General features: G+C 38.4%; 1 protein-coding gene across 4 annotated transcripts in view; it reads right to left on the bottom strand.

Annotated features, from left to right (window-relative positions):
- Window positions 1–8,619: 8,619 nt before the first annotated feature.
- Rab23 (RAS oncogene family member Rab23) overlaps window positions 8,620–21,062 on the bottom strand; it is a 353,877-nt gene continuing 341,434 nt past the window's right edge. For all 4 annotated transcript variants that reach the window (XM_083139370.1, XM_083139367.1, XM_083139368.1 and 1 more), the window contains 2 exons: window positions 16,385–16,560; window positions 8,620–11,880 (listed from right to left, as the gene is read on the bottom strand). In XM_083139370.1, the coding sequence (XP_082995496.1) occupies window positions 11,750–11,880; window positions 16,385–16,560 (307 nt within the window). In that variant the 3' untranslated portion in view covers window positions 8,620–11,749. The remainder of the gene's footprint in view (window positions 11,881–16,384; window positions 16,561–21,062) is intronic.

Genomic DNA, 21,062 nt, shown 5'->3' on the forward strand with positions numbered 1-21,062 from the left:
AATGCTTGGAATGGGAAGGAGTGTTATTTATCGGGTATGCGTTATTTCCTACGGGTTGGGATGTCACTTTCTCTGGGTCGGTAAGGGTCGATGAACTAGCAGGGGACTCTATTGCGACGTCATCGTCTTCCCATCGCGGACGGCGATGTATTTCTTTCCTCGGAGAAGGGCGGATTTTGGATTTCTTAGTGTTTCGTGGTTGAGAAGTAGTCTTAAATGATGGAACCTTAAAGCGAGAAGAATCAATTGATGTTTGAGAATCCTTAGTTTCAGGAAAGTCTCTGTCAGGTTGATTACGTAGCGGGGAAAATATATTGGCATATGTCCTGTTTGAGGAGTGCCAAGTGTGATTAGTAAAGAAAGGTTTTGTGCGGGAGGTCTGCAAGTCAGGGAATGCCTCTTTTGTCACTCGGGGTCGATAAACATCATCGCGAGTGGGAGTGGGGAGGAAGATGCCTTGCAGCTTGAGTTTCGCCTCCCGATATGATATATTGTTTTCAGCCATGCTGGTTTGGACAGCTGATTCCAACCGCCAGCTCGCACAGTTACGGTCTAAGGCTGAATGTGGCAACTTGCAATTGATGCAACACAAAGTACTGTCACAGTCCTCTGGGTGGGAGTCCAATCCACACTTGGCACACTTGGGTTTTGATTTACAAACTAAATTTAAATGGCCGTATCGGAAACATTTGGAGCATTGCTGGACTGAGCGTATACGCGGTCGAACCTCGAATATTTCACTGTTAATGAGAACTTTCTCCGGCAAAATATTACCGCGAAATGTGATGCAAAAGAGTTTAGTGGGAACTAACTGGAAAGATCCATCCTCTTTCCACAGTTTTTTGTTCATGCGCTTGGCCAAAAGGGCAGGGATAGGACTCTCGAAACCATCGAGAACGTCCTGTTCTGACACGTCATGAGCTATGCCGAATGTTTCCTTCCCGTTGAATTAACGATAATGGAATTCTCGTTTTGACTCCCATATCATGATGCATTGCACTACGCGTGAGAAACTCATTAGCAGCTTTAGCGGTGGGGAAAGTCACCCGAACGCGATTACGACCGCATTGTTCCACTAATTGTACTCGGACTTCTTTCTTACGGAGATAGTTACCAACACTTCCAGCGGCAAGAAATTTCTCGTTATTGTCTATACCGTCAAATAGGACTATGTATGGACCCGGCATATCCGTGCCATACCAATATGTAGGTGGAATCTGGGGGGACACATTAAGTGTATCACTTCGGGAGATTTTATCGGGATGAGTATCGTCCACTCCAGAAGTTCGAGCGTTGCGTTGAGAGAAGTTGCCTACTTACACATACTTAGAACTCAAGCTCGCCTGCGATGTAAAATTTTTCCACGATCCGAGTGTTTTCATTAGTTTTTCATTTTCATTTACATCTTGCGTGTCTTAAAGGAACAGATTTTTACGAATGCTGATTCAAAGGATGTTAGCAGCTTGTCTGTCATTTTATTTCAATTATTGAAGCTCATGTTGCGTAAAATAAGGAGAATACACATGGTACTGGACAATTTGTCTAGTAATATTTACGTATTCCACGAAAGTTCCGTCAGGAAGGGGGCCAGGGGGGCGTGACCTTCTGCAAATTGAAAGTCAACATTTAATACTATATTTCACACATATTTCAATTATCACAGTAATATATATTTCAGTCATAGTAATTTATGTTAATTATTGAAAGGGCGTTGCAGGAATATGATAACTTCAAACTGAAGCAATGTTTTGTGAGGGGACAACACTATTATGGGGAATATGTACCTTCTTTGCCCCCCTGGAAAAAGAACTTGCTCGCCCCTCCCTGGAAAAAATCCCTCGGACGTCCATGAACACACCCCTAACGATACTTAAAAAATAAAGTTATTGTTCAGGTAAAGGGTGGGGTTTGCAAGATTCCGAAAAGTCAGTACCACAGATTTACTACCGTGATGGGGGGAAAAAATCATCCTGATCCCGACTTCGGGAAATGATTTCCTGGCTATCGGGATCCTCAATAGTCAGGAAATTTCAAATGATCGTATTTGGAAGTGATTAATCTTAAAAAGCTTCCTGTACCTGATCGGGAATCCCTTGTACACCCAACGGCGAAAGAAACAGTAGGCGAATTGTCCACCACCATTTTCATTCGGTCTGTATTACACGATGGGTGCGTTCCGAAAGTCTTAACGAAACGAACGCATTCAACGAAAATAACTGGGCTCGTGAATCTGGTGAAACCAGTTATTTTACAGACTTATGGGACACTCTAGGCGAAAGCGCAGGCGCAGCGTTTTGTTTAAAGAAAGTTTCCGCATGGCGTCAGCAGAAGGAATGTCCTTATGGCAAAAATAAACTCTACTGTGGACACTGTTACTCATTTTAATCACATTCTAAGAACGGTCAAGGCATACTCATCTTGTGCACGTTGCTTCATATCGGTCTCCGTAAAAATTATAATACATTTTCCGAACTAGTGCAGTTTGAATCCATCAGCACGTGCTTTGTCTGCAAGGAGCAGACGATTCTCACGGATCAAACCAGCCTCCTGGCCCTTGCGTTTGGTGAATCTCGTTCTTGCACAAAACTCACGGGATGTGACTTTCGGGACAGCATAATGAAGCTCACGAAACGCACGGAAGCACTTATGGGACAGCCAGTTACCATAATTCGTTTAAAGCGTTAAACTCGTGTGACTTTCGGAACGGGCCCAATGTGATGACAATGAATTGAAATAATGTCAATAAGCAGAGAACAATGGCTGCTTCGAACCAACATAATTAAATTCCTTAAAACAACACAGGATGTAGAATATAATAGTAATGAAAATAGAGGTGGACAATTTGCCTACCATTATTTTTGCCGTTGACTACTTCTCCCACCCACTGCATTTGGCACCATCTCATCACAGATGATGGCCGGCCCCGTGGCTGAGTGGTTCGAATACCAGCCTGGGCAAGGATATTTGTGAGTGTACATTCATCAATTTCATCATATCATCCCCATCTTCGCAAATTAGCCAAAGTGGCAAAGCAAATCAATCAATCATTACAGACGTAACAAAAAATGTATCATCATACTTGGTAATGCATCATCCTTTGCATTGAAGTGAAATAACAATAAAATCATATTTTATTTTATTTACAAAATTGTGTCAGTACTTCTAATAAAGGATTTTCAATGTAAGTATCAGTGCGTTATAGTACTGGAAAATTACTGAGGGGTGGGGGATTCCATTAACTATTCTTGAAGGATCAGGATATTACACACACACATACATACAACTGTTGTAGAAATTTAACTTGAATAGACTGATAGACAGCAGGTAAATTTTAAAAGCAAGTAAGTGCAGAATAAAGCACATTAAATGCTTCAAAACCTACCAGTAAAATTCAAAAATTGCACCATGCATAGTTTTGTTATACATAGTCCTTAGCACTTAGCTCAAAAGGATTTTCTTTCTTTTTTTAAGAAATTGCTATTCTGTTTGCTCTCTTCTTCTAGCATTTAATTCCAAACCACAACTGATTCAAATCTTTGGTAAGCTGCTAGTTCCAAAAGTTTTTGTTTTGGGACCAGGAAAGTGCAAGATTATTGTTGTAATGGAGATAATAGCAATCCTGAATTAATACATGGCGAATAAACACCGCCATAAAAGTGTTTGCATCCACTGCCTTGTGGGCCTGGAGGAATCCAGAAAGGCTAAGGGAGTTGGAACCCCAACAGAAAAACAAGGGTGTACCTGAGACCCCACGTGGCAGCCCCACCACCCAGGTATAGGCTGTGACAGGCCCGATTAGCTGACAGCGGAAAGCATAAAAATTCGAGAAAAGAGAGAAGCAAGCCTGACTGGAAATTGGAGACAACGCAGGCTTCAATAAGGGACATTAAATATTAGAGCACTGACAGGAAGGACTGAGGAAATTGCGGATCTAATGGAGGGAAGAGAAATCAACATCTTTGGAATGAGCTAAACAACATGAAAAGGAAGAGGAGAAATGCAATTGAGGAAAGACTATACATTGTACTGAGCAGGTACCAAAGAGGGCAGGAAAAGTGAGGTTGGAACTGTAGTCAAAAGTGGACTAATTAGAGAGGGTAAGGGTAAGATTAAAGGAGAAATATCATGAAATATTGCAAACTAAAGTGCCATGAGATGAATCCAAAGGAGTAAAAACAGAATGGATAAGATTTAAAACATAATTAGTAGAGGCAGCCGAAAAGATATGTGGAAGGAGAAACACCGTGGTGGAATGAAAGAACTAGAGAGGCAGTGAAAAACAAAAGTGATGCATTTAGAAAATTGTTTAGAGTTAAATCACAAAATGCACGAAAAGAGTACATGGAAAAGAAGAAAGAGGCAAGAGCAGTAGTAAAGGATGAAAGAAGAAAGTGGATGGAAGAATGGGCCAAAGTGCTAGAAGATGTAGATGGGAACCAGGCACGTATCCAGAGGGGGGGCTCAGGGGGCTCGAGCCCCCTCCGAAATTTTTCGATTTACACTAGATAAAATGAGGTTTTTGGCTTGTGTGTGTGAAATAAAATATTGTGATTATAAATTAAAGAGATCGAGGAAAAGCGGAGAAAATTATTGAGGAAAAGCGGAGAATGTTCTAGAACTCTGAGGGATAACCCTGTTATTGATAATATTGTATGTAAACTTTTCTTGCTCTTTCGGTGTTGTCGCAACGAACTTGAGCATTATTTAAAGATTTGTCAGCATTTGGAAGTTGCACAAGAAAGCACTATTGAAGGCAGTCGGGTGATTCGTTTGATTACTAATTCTCTGAAAAGTGAATAGGAGGTGGAGTCGAACTACAAAACATTTTATGTGCGGAACATTCCAGAATATAATATGGATATAAATACGCGGATTCAATTTCACGGTTGGTCTGTACAACAGAATCATTCAATAAGGTTTCAGGAGTAAGTGTGACAGTCGGTTAGTGATCAGTCAGTGTCCATTGACAGTTTTATACGATGTAGAGATTGGGGGGGGGGGGAATAGTGACACATTTTGCTGGAAAGTGCGGAAGTCTACCACTATTACAAGTTCGGGTCCAAAGCTGAAGACATTGCCGACAGTGTAGTGCTATAGTACAGGGGGCCTTAGAAAGAGCGTTTCGCGGGCTAACAGCAGACGTCGCTCGCACACTATTGCCGATACTCTCGTGTCGTCTGCTCTTCAGCCGAACAAACAGGCCGAGGTAGCAAGAGGCAGAGGATTATTCACTTTTCCAGAAGGGTGCAGCGAGCTAGCTGTGGCAACCGGGCTCGCTCATTCGCGGACCTGATTGGTTCTCGCAGACACACACCCATATTGTCGTCTGCTGTAAGCCCGCGAAGCGATCTTTCTAAAGCCTCCTGCACTATAGTTTCGGGTCATGAGCCGAAGAGATCGAAGGTCTCTAAAGTAAATATTTCAGCAGTAATGGGCATTGGAGCATCATTTTTTTAAAAAAAGGAAATAAGCTGCACAGATCGACTGAAAATCTAAGTTTTGAGTGACGATTTATTAGTGACCGGACAAAGTTTCGTGTATGCAGTCCGAGAGTTTCGTGGGTTAAAATAGGACTTTTAAGTCAACTGTTTTGGAAAAACACTCAAACGCTAACTACCACAAAGGGGCAGCCATGAAGGCCGAAAATTTTATGAATGTCGAGAAGAGAAAGCAAGAAGATGTTGCATATGTGGAAATTTTAGCGGAAAAAGCAAGCTCGACCATGACTCTGGCATATACCGTGCCATTCTTTGTTCTACTAAATGAGCTACCGAGTCACCCTTGGCTTCTCTTGATCCTTTCCTGTCGCTGTAGAGCAATGGCACAGTATGCCTGGTGGAGCCTGCATTTTCCCCTAAAATTTCTGCATGGCACATCTCTTGTGTATGCCCAACCGTAAGATGTTGCCTGTTTAATTAACAAGCACAGAAAAAGGATATAGAATAAAACTAAGGGACATTAACACCGGTTGACAAGATATTTTTCTTCTGTGGTCAACACGAGCTGCCGTTTCAAGGTGACAATGAGATTGACCCACCAGGTTTCACACCGAAGCTACAAGCTATACGTGTCGCTTGAGGATTTCAAAAATCGAACACAGGCTTGTGCAGCCTGTCGTGCCGCTACGGTGTGAAAAGTCTCTGTTTATTGGGTCACTCATTGCAAACGACGTGTGTGTGCCTTCGGTCTGAATTCTTCCTAAATCTTGAAGATCCAAGTCACAAGGATGGAATCAAATCAAATCAAAACATTAGAATGGATTGTCCATTACATACCAGCTTCGTGAAACGGACACATACACATACTGAGATCGAGTGATAAAAAATGTCCCGATATCACGTTCTGAAGAGAGAAAAAAAACAGCAGCTTAAACAGTGGCAGATTTAGAAGACAGTTGCTCTCCATTTTTGGCCCCGCACTATGGCTTTTTAATGCTAACCTTTGTCTACCAAGAGAAAGTAAACTTTTCTTGCCCCCTCTCCCCCCCCTACCGTTTTGGAACTGAATCGCCACCATCGACCTTAAACCTTGCGAGGTTCTATCTATACCCCTGTAAAAAAAATGATGTTTAGCCCCCCCCGAAAAGAATTTCTGGATACGTGCCTGATGGGAACACAGATGTATTGTATGGATTAGTGAGAGAAAGAAGAAGAGAAAGAGGAGACAGCTGCAAGCTACGGGATGAACGGGGAAACGTTGTAGAATAGGATGAAGAAATAAGAAGAATGTGGAGAAATCATTTCGAGAAACTGCTGAACGTGAGAAAAGGAAATGGACATGAAGAAGTGAAGGTAAAAATGAATATCACATGGAGAGAAGTGGAGGAAGCACTGAAGAGAGGTAGAGCACTTGGAATAGATGAAATGCCTCCACTGCCAATGGAAATGATACTAGGAGCTGGAGTGATTGGTGTGCAGTGGCTGAGAGTAATGAAAACAGTGTGGCAAGAGAGAGATGTGCCAAGTGATTGGACAAAAGGACTAATAGTTCCCATATTCAAGGAGGAGGACAGAAAGGAATGTAAAAACTACAGAGGAATAACACTACTGTGACACTCAGCAAAGGTGTATGAGAAAATATTAGAGAAAAGAATAAGGGAAGTAACAGAGCTGAACATGAGAGAGCAACAGTATAAATTTAGAAGAGGCAGATCAACAGTAGATCTTATATTCACCATAAGGCAATTGCAAGAAATGCATTACGAGTATGGAAATTATTTGATTATGGCAATCTTAGATATATAAGGCATATAATAGCATGGACAGAACAAAGATTTGGAAGGCTGTAAGAAAGAACGGAGTGATGGAAGAGATAGTGTGCAATGAAAAGAAAATCATTGTTATCATTAATGAAAAACTAAACTATAATGAGCACATTGCTACTAAAAGAGCCATGTATCATCTTGGTATTCTGTACAGGTTCACTGAAGTCCAAAACGAATCATCCATTAGCATATTTTTGAAATTTTTTAATCTTCTTCTCATGAATATTGCTCCCCAATCTGGAGCATGGCTTCTAAAACGAATCTTACCAGGATTGATTGTCCTCAGCTTTTTCCTCACCACAGAATGTTTTCTTTGAGACAACTCCATAAAGTAGATATTACTTCCATTTTGAATATCCAGTCACCACACACTTGTCACAAACTAGCAGACATGAAATTCTTGCATAAAATCATCATTGCTAAAATTAATACTGAATTTCTAATCAATCAATTTCATCTTCAAGTATTCACATAACCAACGGATGACGTAAAGCTTTCACAATCCCCTACAAAGGCTCTCCCTTCTACAATAATCTCTTTATAATAACTTGCCTCCAAATGTTGAAATTTTCTTGCCAGAACACAGTTTCTGAAATTCAGTGTAACTTTTTAACTTTTTCCTGTACCATCTTGTATTGTTATTATTTTGTTGTTGTTTTCCTGCTGTTACAGTTTCAGTATAAAATGGCGATTTAATGCTGTATCTGAAAATAAATGGGCAGAGAAAAGTGTGATGTTCATTTTGAGTGGCATAATTCTGAAATTGTGGTTGAGTTCTTGGGCGGTAGTGCATCAATTAATTATTTAACAAAGATTTTTATTTTTATTTATTTTTTTCTTATTTAGTGTTGCTTTTCTGGAACTTTTGACTAATCACAAAGATGAAGGTGAGTGATATGAAATTGATGAACACTCACAAAGAACACTTCTACCCAGGCCTGGATTCGAATCCAGGGCCCCTGATGTTGTAGCATGCTGTGCTAACTACCAGCTCATGAAATAAGTCAAGCAAACCGCACTTGATGGTGGAAACCCTATCACTGGTGCATATATTTATTTAGACTTACCTATAAATATACAGCAAATTCATAAAGGCAATTGGGAGCATTTTTACATTATAATTGTCTCACACATCCATTGTTTCCTCATATCCATCTTTTAGATCTTCTGATAAAGTCGATTTATTCATGTTTCACTATAATAATGATAATAATAATAATAATAATATATAAAGTTCCTCGAGATATATTCATACAGGATAACACAGCAATACAATGAATATAAATATTCTTACACCAACACTTGTAAAATATATAGGTTTTCATTAGGTCAAAAATTTTAGCTATTTCTTGCATTAATTAATTTATTTCTATTTTTTCAATTACAAATCTTGCCACAGTACACAAGGTAATAATAATAATAACATTAATAAGAAATATGTTCATTGGTTACCTTATAACACTACCATGAGTGTGTTCACAGCAATACACCACAATAATTTACATTTTTATTTTGAATACTTGCATTTCAACTAGTGTCCAACCAATATAGATTTGGATAACAATTCACAGAATTTCTAGAATTGTCTTCATTAGCTACACAACTTGCCAATATTTAATCACACAAGGCTCAACTATAAACCAACATTTGATCTTTGATAGAATGCCCGATGTTTTAAAATTTAATTTGTAAAGCTTTTTTTTTAGGCTTAGAATAGGGAATATTCCACTATATATGTAGAAACATACAAAACACACAACTCTCAAACAAACACTCATTCATATAAGTTCTGTATTTGTTACACGCTACAAATTTGTGATGTTGACTACTGCATGTTGTTGCTTCTGGCATGGAGATACATGGAATGCTTTACACCTGGAAAACACCTAATCCATTTTAATTGAAGGGAACAAATGGTTTAGTTTGAACGTCCTCATACATACACATGCTGGCACTATATCATTGGGGAAGTTGATGGAATTATAATCAAAACAGGGAAACATATAGAGTTCTCTGTGTAATTCACATATACATGTAGTGGACAAAATATTTCCTTCACTGTTTTGACACTTTACACAAAACAATGTCAATAACTCTTAAGACACAGACAAATCAAGTGGGTCAAATGATAAAAAATATGTGTATTTAGCCTCTACAAGTATTATTTTTAATGTCAATGTGACCACATCGAAATTTTACATGAACAAAATTAAAATCATTAAGATCTTGTCCGTCAAATGGAATTTGCAATTTATTTGTAGCTGCATATAATTTTTTTCTTAGGGAGACTTCAAACCGAAACGACAAGCAGCACGTGTCATTTGTTGCTTGAGGATTCCACCAAACGAACACAGGCTTGTGCAGTCTGTCATGCCGCTATGGTGTGAAACGTTGCAGTTTATTGGCTTGTTCCAAAGCGATATGTGATGCATGTTGCTTCTGTCTGAAATCTCCCTAAGTCAATATCATTAGTTCTATAAATTACCTCCATGTTGTTTCTATTTGAAGGGCTCGGGGGTAAAACATGGTAAGTGACATTTTGGTAATTTCTGAGTTCGTTAAGGAAAAAGGTTATTAGAAGCTATACTGTAGATAAATTGTTTTCGTGTTGGGTTTACCAATTTCTGAAGGCTTCACTGAGTCTAATGCAAATTGTATGACATAGCAATTTCACTCGAAAATTGATAATTGCACATTTTACTTTGTAACTCAAAAATGACCAAACTGTCACTTATCATGTTTTACACTTGAGCCCTTCATTTAACATGGAAAATTATTTCCAGATTACTGAAAGAGTAAACACCTGCATATGATTTTTGATTAGGGTTGCCACACACACTGATTTACTTGAACTGCAGCAGTGTTGATAAATTGAGAATCGATTTAAATGCAAACTATAGAGCCCTTACTTTTAGTTTTAAGTTGGTAGAGCATCATGGGACTTTATTTTAATCTTTAGAAAAATATTATCTAACTTCACTTTATTTTCCTATGCGGTAACCCAGCTGACGGTGATATTTAAACATTCTTCAGTACAGTACTTTCTCTTAGATCTTCCGTGTTTTTAACTGTCTTCTTAAGTTGTAATTAAGTTACATTTATACTTCTAAAATCCCAATTTCATTCAGAAAAAAAAAATGGCAACCCTACTACTGATATTCATCATTGATGGAGGAAAATTACAGAATGCCATAAATGTATTTAATAAAAAATAAGATCATGCTATTTACTATTGTAGTTGCTGACATTTGAATTAACAGATTTATAGACAAATCATTCATTTAGATCTAATGCCTTGTATGTACAAATTTCATAACTCGCATTCAAAAATAATGGTTATGTATCATTCAAAGATTTCTGGATGCATTGCATTATCTGTAAGTTTAAGTAAGCACCAGTATTATTACTTATAATTAATTTCTACACTATATAGACATCAATTTTTAACATATACCTTACATATTAAATGTCATGGTCAATGATTCATGAAGTTATCACCAGATTTCTACAATAAATATGTCAAATTCACTACTTCAGCTGTTAAAATGAAGGCAAAGAAATGGTTTAAAAAGTGAACTGCATTTACATCTGAATTCAATTTCAGATTAGACAGAGTTGCATCAACATACATTTCGTATCAGTTTTGATATTGTGTTTTCACCAATGAGGAAACAGAAAACTCAAATGAATTTTGAAAAATATATTTGTCACAAAATTTTCCACATTCCAGAACTTATTTCTTAGCGTTGCTACATCTCAGTTTGTAATAATCATGTTATCCAATACCTCATTTTGTGAAAATTGTAAGTCTTTTAACGAGACTGACAACATACAACTGTGTTCAAATGCTAGGGCTCAAAATACCTGTTCTGAGATTTATCTTATACATTTATATTATTGATAGCATTAGACAATTGAGCATGTATTGTATCAGCTTTGTATTATTTTTGTAATCAGCCTTGAATGTTCAACAGATACAAACATAGTGTAAAGGTTTCATCAAAATCTTACTGAAGTACAACTTGCTTCAATTTGATGTGAAATTATGTACGATGTTGCTACATATTACTAGTTCTCCATTAGAAATACCAGTGTTTATCACAACATTATTTGTAAACAAAGACATTTCTTAAAGATTTAAGTCTTAACTTTATCAACTATACCTTATATCACAATGAATCTACTAGTACTTCTTTGATAAAAGTTTATAACATATTTTAATATGTATTTCTCTCTATAATTATATATATATTCTAATTTTATGGTTTTTAAATAACCACCTGGCTGGTAACACAGATCCTGCCGCAGTAGATTTCATCAAAACATGGACGGAATTCATACATGCACTCTGAACACTCACAAACGAACATACAAAAAGGGGGCTGCTTTATTATATGCACACTTGGAATACTTGGGGCAGAGTTCAACTCTGGAAGTCATCGTAAACAGCCATTTTATTTTTCATAAACTGTAATATTTGAATCATCATAAGATTCTGCAAGCGTTCTTCAGCACATTCTTCTTCTTGTGGTTCTTCTGCTTCCCTCCCGGCTGCAGGATGATGGTTCCGTTACCGTTGTGTGCTTTTCCATTCTGAGCTGCTGTACTGAAGGCACCTGTGAAGAGGATTTTAAATTAGCATTTCAGTGTGTCATATAATAAAATTTGTGTGGTACCTGTAAGTATAGTTTCTTCTTTATGTATCGGGTTAGTCAAAAAGAACTAGCAGATTTCAAAATGTTATTTCCATCAAACCATACACGACATGCACATATCTGTACATCATTGGACAAAGGAAGGTTCCAATTTTGAAATTTGCTTCTGATGAGGCAGCTGTTCGTTCAATTTACGGCGGAATTCACGTTGCTCTTGCACAATAGATTCACACTTCGAAAATTTTAGCACCGATGTGGCATCGTCGTTTACCCGCAACAAGGAAAAAAAAACAGTCATTGTTAGTGCACGAACAAAACGAATTGTCGTACAACAAAACTTTGAACCTTAATCTATCAAATGATGTGCAGATTATGTTTCTGTCGTGTATTTTTTGTTGGAAATAAAAGATAACAGTTGGGCTGAAAAGTTCGTAGGCTAACATAGTAAAAAATATTTTTTTGACAAAATTCGATTTTATTATTCAATATAGTTGCCTTCGAGGGCGATACAACGATTATAGCGGTGATACAATTTTTCGATGCCATTTTTATAGTACGATTTCTCTTTAGCCTCAAAATAGGCCTCAGTTTCGGCGATTACCTCTTCATCAGTGCTAAATTTCTTTCCAGCGAGCATTCTTTTAAGGTCTGCAAACAGGAAAAAGTCACTGGGGGCCAGATCTGGAGAATATGGTGGATGGGGAAGCAATTCGTAGTCTAATTCATATAATTTTGCCATCGTTTTCATTGATTTGTGACACGGTGCATTGTCTTGATGAAACAGCACTTTTTTCTTCTTCAAATGGGGCCGTTTTTTCGTGATTTCATTCTTTAAACGCTCCAACAACGCTATGTAATAATCGCTGTTGATAGTCTGGCCCTTTTTGAGGTAATCGATGAATATAATACCATGGGCATCCCAGAATACTGATGCCATAACCTTGCCAGCCGACTGTTGCGTCTTTCCACGCTTTGGATTCGGTTCATCACGTGCAGTCCACTCGGCTGACTGTCGATTGGACTCTGGAGTGTAGTTATGGAGCCATGTTTCATCCATTGTAATATATCGACGGAAAAATTTGTGTTTATTACGGTTGAATATCGCTAAACATTGCTCCGAATAATCAAAACGTTGTTGCTTTTGATCGATTGTGAGCACGCGCGGCACCCATTTTGCACACAGCTTTCGCATGTTCAAATATTCATGCACAATATGTCCAACACGTTCCTTTGATATTTTTAAAGTCTCAGCTATCTCGATCAACTTCACTTTACGATCATTTAAAATTATTTTGTGGACTTTTTTGATATTTTCGTCAGTAACAGCCTCTTTGGGGCGTCCACTGCGTGCATCGTCTTCGATGCTCATTTCGCCTCGTTTAAATTTAGCAAACCGCTTCTCAACGGTTGATTTTCCTGGTGCAGAGTCTGAATAATGTTTATCAAGCCAAGCCTTGGCTTCAACAGTAATTTTTTTTTGCCAAAAAGCAATGCTTTATTAACACACAAAATTATTTTTTATCCATTTTTTCACAATAGCAAAAGCTGCTTCACTCACAATGCTATATCTCACGAACTAATTATCCGGTAGCTGTGAAATTTATACACGTATCTTTTGAAGGTTAGTACTAAGTAAAAATCACATGGATTTAATTCTAGTAACGCCATCTATGAGTCAGCCTACGAACTTTTCAGCCCAACTGTTATACCTGCACAAGACAGTTGAATTCTCATTTATGTTTTAAATCAACACTCGTGATTCCTGAGCTATTAAACCTTGGACGATCAAGCAGGGCACAGAGATAGATCAACAGATAGATATTATTCTTATTTAGAGATATTATCTTTATTTAGCAGGATTGGCCTCTAGGGCTACTTTTACAACTGATCCTTGTCATAGATTTGAGAAAATCATAATAAAAATCGGTGTGTTCGGGAAGTCCCCACACCCCTACTTGAAGAATGTTTTCTGTTGCAACCATATTGAGAAATGACCAGTATTCGGTTGCCTAGGAATGATTTAGTTTCGTAGTTGGTATCCCTGGTCACATGGAACGCTCCCTCAAATTCTTATGTCAGTTGTTGTACCATATGATGTGAGTGGACATAGTGATAGTGATAGCGCTGAGGAACGGCTAGCAGCATCTGTGTGGGTGCATGAATGACAAGGCAAACGATGTACTGCAACATAATGTAAATAGATACATATTTTATAAGTAGGGAACGGATTTTAAGGTGCAGCACCTTACCAAAAATATAGCTGTTTGCATACCGAACATTTAAGATATGTTTGGTTTGAGTTGATGTTTTAAGTCCACTTTGTGCACAGCAAGGCTAATCAGGACTGGACCTACAGTTTAAAGTGGAATCCGAATCACTATGTGCCTCCACCGGGTATCGAACCCTGGATGCCTTGATTACAAGGCGACGACGCTACCACTGCACGATCAGGTAGGCCCATTTCAGATATGTATTTTAGTACATGAAATCAAGTAAAATGAACACACTTTGTTGCACCTTTTTATGAGATTATCACCTTTTTACCCTCTCCTTGATGCTTCAGCACCTTTTTCCTTCCTTCTCTTTCATATTTTGTTAAAAAATTGGACTGAAAAATACATGATTTTCACTCTTCTTAAGCAGATACATAAAATCCTATACTCTCAATTTGTAGAGCAGAATAAGATCTATAAAATGGTATAATACTGGGTGTCCTACGTAAAACCGACCCACCTGTTCTGCATGGAAACGCACACAGACCGGTTTTACATGGGACACCTGGTATAATCATTGCAGCCACAATAGTTCCCAAGATAAAGTAGTTTCTCAACACATAAGGATCTCCTGAGCTCAAGGTGTCGGCGACTTACATTCGATAACATAACAAGTTGTCTGAAACCCAGTAAATGCCACTTTTACTTTCTACATAGTGGTTACTTTATATAATTACTAATTATGTTCTTTGCTATAGTATTGAGTAAAGAATGTTAATGTAACTGGTTTAGACCTGAAAAAAGGCATTTTATCAGCACCTCAGAACCATTTCTTCCTTTTCCCAACCATAATTTTGCATTTTAAAATACTTTCCCTAGCTATAAGAAATAAATGTGGGATATATAAACGGGTACAGGAACTTTTCAGACATTCTGTACATCTTACAAGTTGTGGATTTCTAGTTCAATTCAAGCGTGTTGCTTGTTTAAATGTTATAAAAAAGTATGGTAACTCATAAACACATTTATAAATCTCTAAAAATGATTTCATGAATATTCCAGAAAAGCAGTGGCAAGAATATTAACAGCTGAAAGTAATTTGGAGGGTTTCTTCATCCCCCACCTTGCACTTGGTAGGCACTCCGAGTAGAGTACACATGCATCCCCCTCCCCATTAATTCTTCACTGGGACAGTAACTTTCAAAGTGTACTTTGACAAACTCTCTACCTTTGTAATGAAATGAAAGTACCTTACATTACTGTGTGACAACAAAAAAAAAGCATGGTTGCCTATTTGTTTTACATGAGATTGGTCTGAAAAAACATTTTAGTATATTTTCTTTCCTTAATGTTTGTGTGATTCTTTTTGGAAGATTGACCTGCTTTTTCCTTACACTGAGAGGGTGATTTTGCCAAAGATAGGTCACCACCTTAGGTGCTGGCTGATGCTGAATTATCTTGACTCTGGCATAATGACATCTCAATAACTTTCTGTTCATTGTAATGAATTCTCCATAAGAAATACAAGCAAGTCGAAACACATTTATTATTGACATTTATAATACACTATATCTGGCTTAATAATGGAATTAAAGATTCACTTTTAACTGCAACATGGTGAGAAATCCATAAAGAGCATTCACAGTATTCTTTTTCCCAATACTTGCGCACCTTTTGACAGAATTGAAATAAATGTACAATCCTCAGCAAAAATAACTATAGGTAATTTGTTCATCATTATTGTCATTAGTTTGTGTTTTACATCATGTAAACACCTTACATGTGTTTTCATGGAATTAAATTTTACTGATGCTAGAGCAGAGGTCATTCTCGGCTTATGTTTCAGTTCTTAAACCTTACACTGCGGAAAACAGAGAGAATTAACATAATGGACAGTTTGCTGATAATTTATCTTTTCTGTCAGATGTGCTTTGCCAAATAAATAAACATAAAGAATCAAGAAATTAATTAAGAACATTTTTTTTAACATGTTGTGAAATGATTTTGTCATTGTAACTATGGTGAAGGTATATTGTGAGATAAGATTGCTTTAATTAACAAAATTAGTATTGAAAAAAAAATGTGAAAGTTGTTCAGTTACATTACTTTTTTCAACAAAACAACATGAATATTTACAGACTATTGAAGAAAATATTAAATTACTTAGTTGCATCAGCTGCTTGCTAAAATATCAAGTTTGTGTCTATTATAATTGTAAATAACAAAAGTAAAATTTAAAATAAAATACATACTTATTGTAAGAGCTCTGTTGCCATTGCCTATGGCACAATCATCCTCATATCCATGGATGTCCGCTAGGCATCGAGTTGCAAGGAAACGGAATACAGAATTAACATTAATATCTTCCTTTACAGAAGTCCTATATAACTTGCAGCCCATAGCACGGGCCAAGCAGTCTGCTTCTTCCCTGAAAGAAAAAGTGAATCAAATAATAAAATCATGATTGCACAAATGTATACAGTTCAGTTTAAATGATATTACTCCAATTATTGTACATGATCATTTATTGAAGTGTAGTAAACAAGATCCCACAAAGACGTATATGTAGCATTTACCTAACTTGGTATGGAGGTTTACTGAATGTGGAATTCAATTGGGACATGGATGTAAGCAAGGATACCTCATTTTGAAAACTGCAACTGCAGTGCTTGAAGTGGAAACTCCTATCTGGGGAATTCTTGGTTGAGTTTGAGCCGATGCAAATCATACTAGCTGTAGACTAAAAAAATAAAGATAACCCGTGGTGTAACAGTACATTTGGTCCAGGACTACCTACCAACTGCTGGCCTCACTCTCACCTGCCAAGGTGTTAGATCATCCAATGAGTTACGAGGTGAGGTGTGGTCAGCAAGGCGAACCCCGAGTTGTTGTAGGTTTCCATGACCAGGTTACACGAGCATCCTGTAGCCGGAGCTCAAAGCATAACACTAGCTGGGGATTGCTGCATGATTTTTCTAACTGGGGGGATAGACTGCCCCTGCTTTCCCTACTTGTTCTTTGAGTACTGATTGATTGGTTGAGTTAGGTTATTTTAAATCACTTTTCTGCCCCTTGTGGCTAATTGCTATCTTGAGGATGAATGATGATTTGAGGAAATTGATTAAAAGAAACTCACAAAGAACTCCATGCCCAGGCTGAGATTTGAACCTAGTACCTCTGACATCATAGTGTGCTGCGCTAAGCACTCTGCAATGGAGGTTAGCTACTTTGAGCGTGAGTCACTTGGCTTTAGACTTAAAATTTTTCTCAAGATATCAGCCAGGTGATTTCTGGATAGTGACGTTAGCTCTCGAAAGCTCGGAAGCCTATCCAGAAATGGCTGATGATAACCCGTGGTGCAACAGTCCGTGACAGCCACGGCCTACCTACCAACTGCCGGCCTTACTCTCACCACCAAAGGTGGAAGATCATCCAACCAGTTAGAGTTTGATGAGTGGTCAGCACGACAAACCTCCAGTCGTTGTTGTAGCTTTCCATGACTGGGTTATGCTACTCATTCAAGCTCCTCAATTTCCTCACGGTGGTAGGAGGTAGAATTATTGTTGATAGAAACAAGTGAAATGCAGAATAAAAGGGGAGAAGCAAGAGAAGATCTAAACAGCCATGATGATGCATTGAGCTAGAAACCATATTACCAATTTCATCATGGAATGTAGCTAATTGACTCTAGATACAGCATATATAGTTCTGCACAAACTTAAAGGAAGTCAAACCTTATCTACCTGATAATTTTGATGGGGCATGTAGCCATGTGGTGCCCTTATAAGAACTGGCAGCATAGAAGGAACATGTGATGGCCACATTACTAATTGAGATTGACATGAAGATGAAGTCCAACTTCCTTTAAGTTTGTTCAGAATTGTTGCTGTTATCTTTGTCAATTGTGTAATACATAGATTGTATTGAAGTATTAGCATATTGCTTCTGTCATTTTTGGATCATCTTCCAGTGGTGCCCGGTGACAAGTCAGCCATGCAGAGATATTTTCCCATCCTAGACATTTATGTGTACAGTCCTAGTGTACACACTACACAGCTCCACTTCGACATAAATCTGACAAGCAAAGCAACTGCTTAATTTCTCCCACATGGACTGACTGATATAGCAACATGCATGAGCTTGATCAGTTACAGCCACTATGCAGACAAACTTGGAACTATAAGTTTATCCATTGGACAGTTGAATTAACAGTGAACCAAGTTCTATATCAGGGAAAATGGCTGAACTGATTAATTTGTTCAGCATGTTAAAATACAGGAAACCACTAAGTTCCTTGAGGTATTGAATCAAAACGAATTATATAATTCATGTAGTGGCTGGTTTTAGTTCCTGTGATGCAAATATAGTTCAGTGGTTCATACGAGGGGCATGTAAAAAAAAAAAGGGCCGATTGGTTATTACAGAAAATAAAATCAAGCAAGAAAATTTTTATTTTGATGCTATACAAGTGCATACCCTGGCTATTTTTCTACATAGTCACCATAACGCTCCAAGCATTTTTGGTACCGTGGAACAAGTTTACATAGACCCTGTGCATAGAAATCTGCCACCTGGGATCTCAGCCAGTTGAGGACTGATGTCTTGAGAACTTCACTATCATGGAAACGTTCCGAAGCAAGCCACTTTTTGAGGTGAAGGAACAGAAAGTAATCACTCGGGGCAAGATCGGGACTGTATGGTGGGTGATTAAAATGTTCCTATCGGAATTTTTGAATTGTCGCAACAGTACGGTCAGCTGTGTGTGGGTGGGTGTTGTCATGAATAAGCACAATTCCAGATCGTAACATTCCTCTTCGTCGGTTTTGGATGGCATGTAGCAGATTAGACAGTGTTTGGCGATACACATCTGCTGTGATGGTTTGTCCTGGTTCCAGAAATTCCACCTTTTTGGTCCCAAAACACGGTTGCGATGTGATGGTGTTTGCTTGAATTTCTTCGGTTTCGGTGAACCGGAGTGACACCATTGCATGGATTGCTGCTTCGACTCACCAGTGACGTACGATATCCAGGTTTCGTCTCCAGTGACTATGTGAAAAAACAAGTCATCCCCATCCTTCTCCCAGCGGGCCAAAAAATCACGTGCTGATTTCATTTTTTCATCCTTGTGAGTGTTTGTCACCATTCTTGGCACCCACTTCGCACACAGTTTGTGATAACCCAGATTGTCCGTTACAATTCAGTGCAATGTTTTATGAGACACTTCAAGAAACTCCTTGCCTAGATCAGTAATGGTGAAATGGCGATTAAACCGCACTTTCTCAACAACATGTTGCACAAGGTTGTCTGTCTGAACACGAGGCCTGCCGCTCTGCTCGTCATTATGAACATTTGTACTCTCATTTCAACTTCCTGCTACTCTCATGTATGCACCTCCACACTGAGAAATATACCTCTGTTGGAGGCACAGAATACTAAAGTATGCTCCCACGCATGTGCAGCTTCGTCAGTATTGCCAGTCCCAAGTAAAAAATTATCGGAACTTTTTTTTTTACATGTGCCTTGTACAATGTTGACAAAGAAGCAGATTAATAGATAAAACCCTGTAGCATGGACAGTGTCTCCAAGTTTAATGACTGATACATAGTTCCATGTTCACTGGCAACAATTCTTTTTTTCTCTCATTATTACTAATAAATCAGTACTTTTGTGGAATGTCTGCGAGTGCAGATATGAATCTCACAGGTAAACGTCTGGTCACTGCCGGCATGAACATTGCGCGATTGCGGAATACACACAGGACAAAAAGGGACGGCAGTGATGAGAAAAAGGCCAGATTGTTAGAGAGGGAAGCTGTCGATCATTGAGAGGGAGAGAGTTAGAGGTTTGAGACTCTGCGTGCACAAATTGGGCAAGTTCCATCTTTCCTTGTATCTTAAGCTGCACTGTTATTCTAAAACACCATGATTTTTGGCTTATAAACATATTTCATTTTGGTTATTTGGTCAGGTTCGTACCACAGTCCCAGTCCTTGGGGAAGGACTGGTGTCCCCATTAGGGCTATGCATTTTTATAGTGCATGCTTGGCCTATCTTCCTACCACAATCATACCTAGAGCCGTGGAGTTCTCCAACCTGTAATGGGGTGATGTGGGTTTGCACGTCAAAACCTCAGCTGTTATAGATTTCCAAGACTGGATTACTCACTCATAGCTCCACAATTTCCTCACGTAGGGGAGTTGCCACCGGTCCTATACACAGGCCGAGAACCCATACCATACTGCAGAATCCAAAAGTACAGCATCTTAGACCACACGGCCAATATTCCCCGCATGCAATCCTCCACTGCTGACTCTCCTGATTTGTCATTTTTGCTCTCATTTCTTTTTGCAACATATATGTTAGTTATTCTTTCACTGTGGAACAAATTTAGCTCCTTTTGATTGATTTAGTTTATTTTACTTCACGATTTGTGCCTCTTGGCTAATTTGCGAAGATGGGGATGAGTGATGAAATGATGAACGGACATTCACAAACAACCAAGCCTGAGCGGGATTCGAACCCAGGACCCTTGGCGTCGCAGCACGATGTGCTAACACTTGGCTGCAGGGTCCGGCATTTAGCTCCTTTTCTATCACTTTTGCAACACCAGGGATGAAAGGTGATGAGATGATATGGTTGAGAGATTAATCACAAACGCACAAGGATGATACAAAACGGTAGATTGTACTTATACTAGCTGTGGGTCCAAGCACCAGAGCCTCATTATAGCATACAGGGCATACTACAATATGGAAAACACTCAAATGTGTTAACAACTATGGCACATTGTGCAAAATACTTTTTCAAGTTAGACTGTGCATGTAAGCATATGGTAATTGCATTTCAGTCCCAAGTTCATTATCGAGGCCAGTGGCAAAAACACACTTGATAATACCGGGTATTTGATAAATAATTGAGGGGTTACAAAAAT

The sequence above is a fragment of the Lepisma saccharinum genome, chromosome 17, assembly GCF_977018435.1.
Source record: "Lepisma saccharinum chromosome 17, izLepSacc3.1, whole genome shotgun sequence".
In the NCBI taxonomy this organism is placed as follows: domain Eukaryota; kingdom Metazoa; phylum Arthropoda; class Insecta; order Zygentoma; family Lepismatidae; genus Lepisma; species Lepisma saccharinum.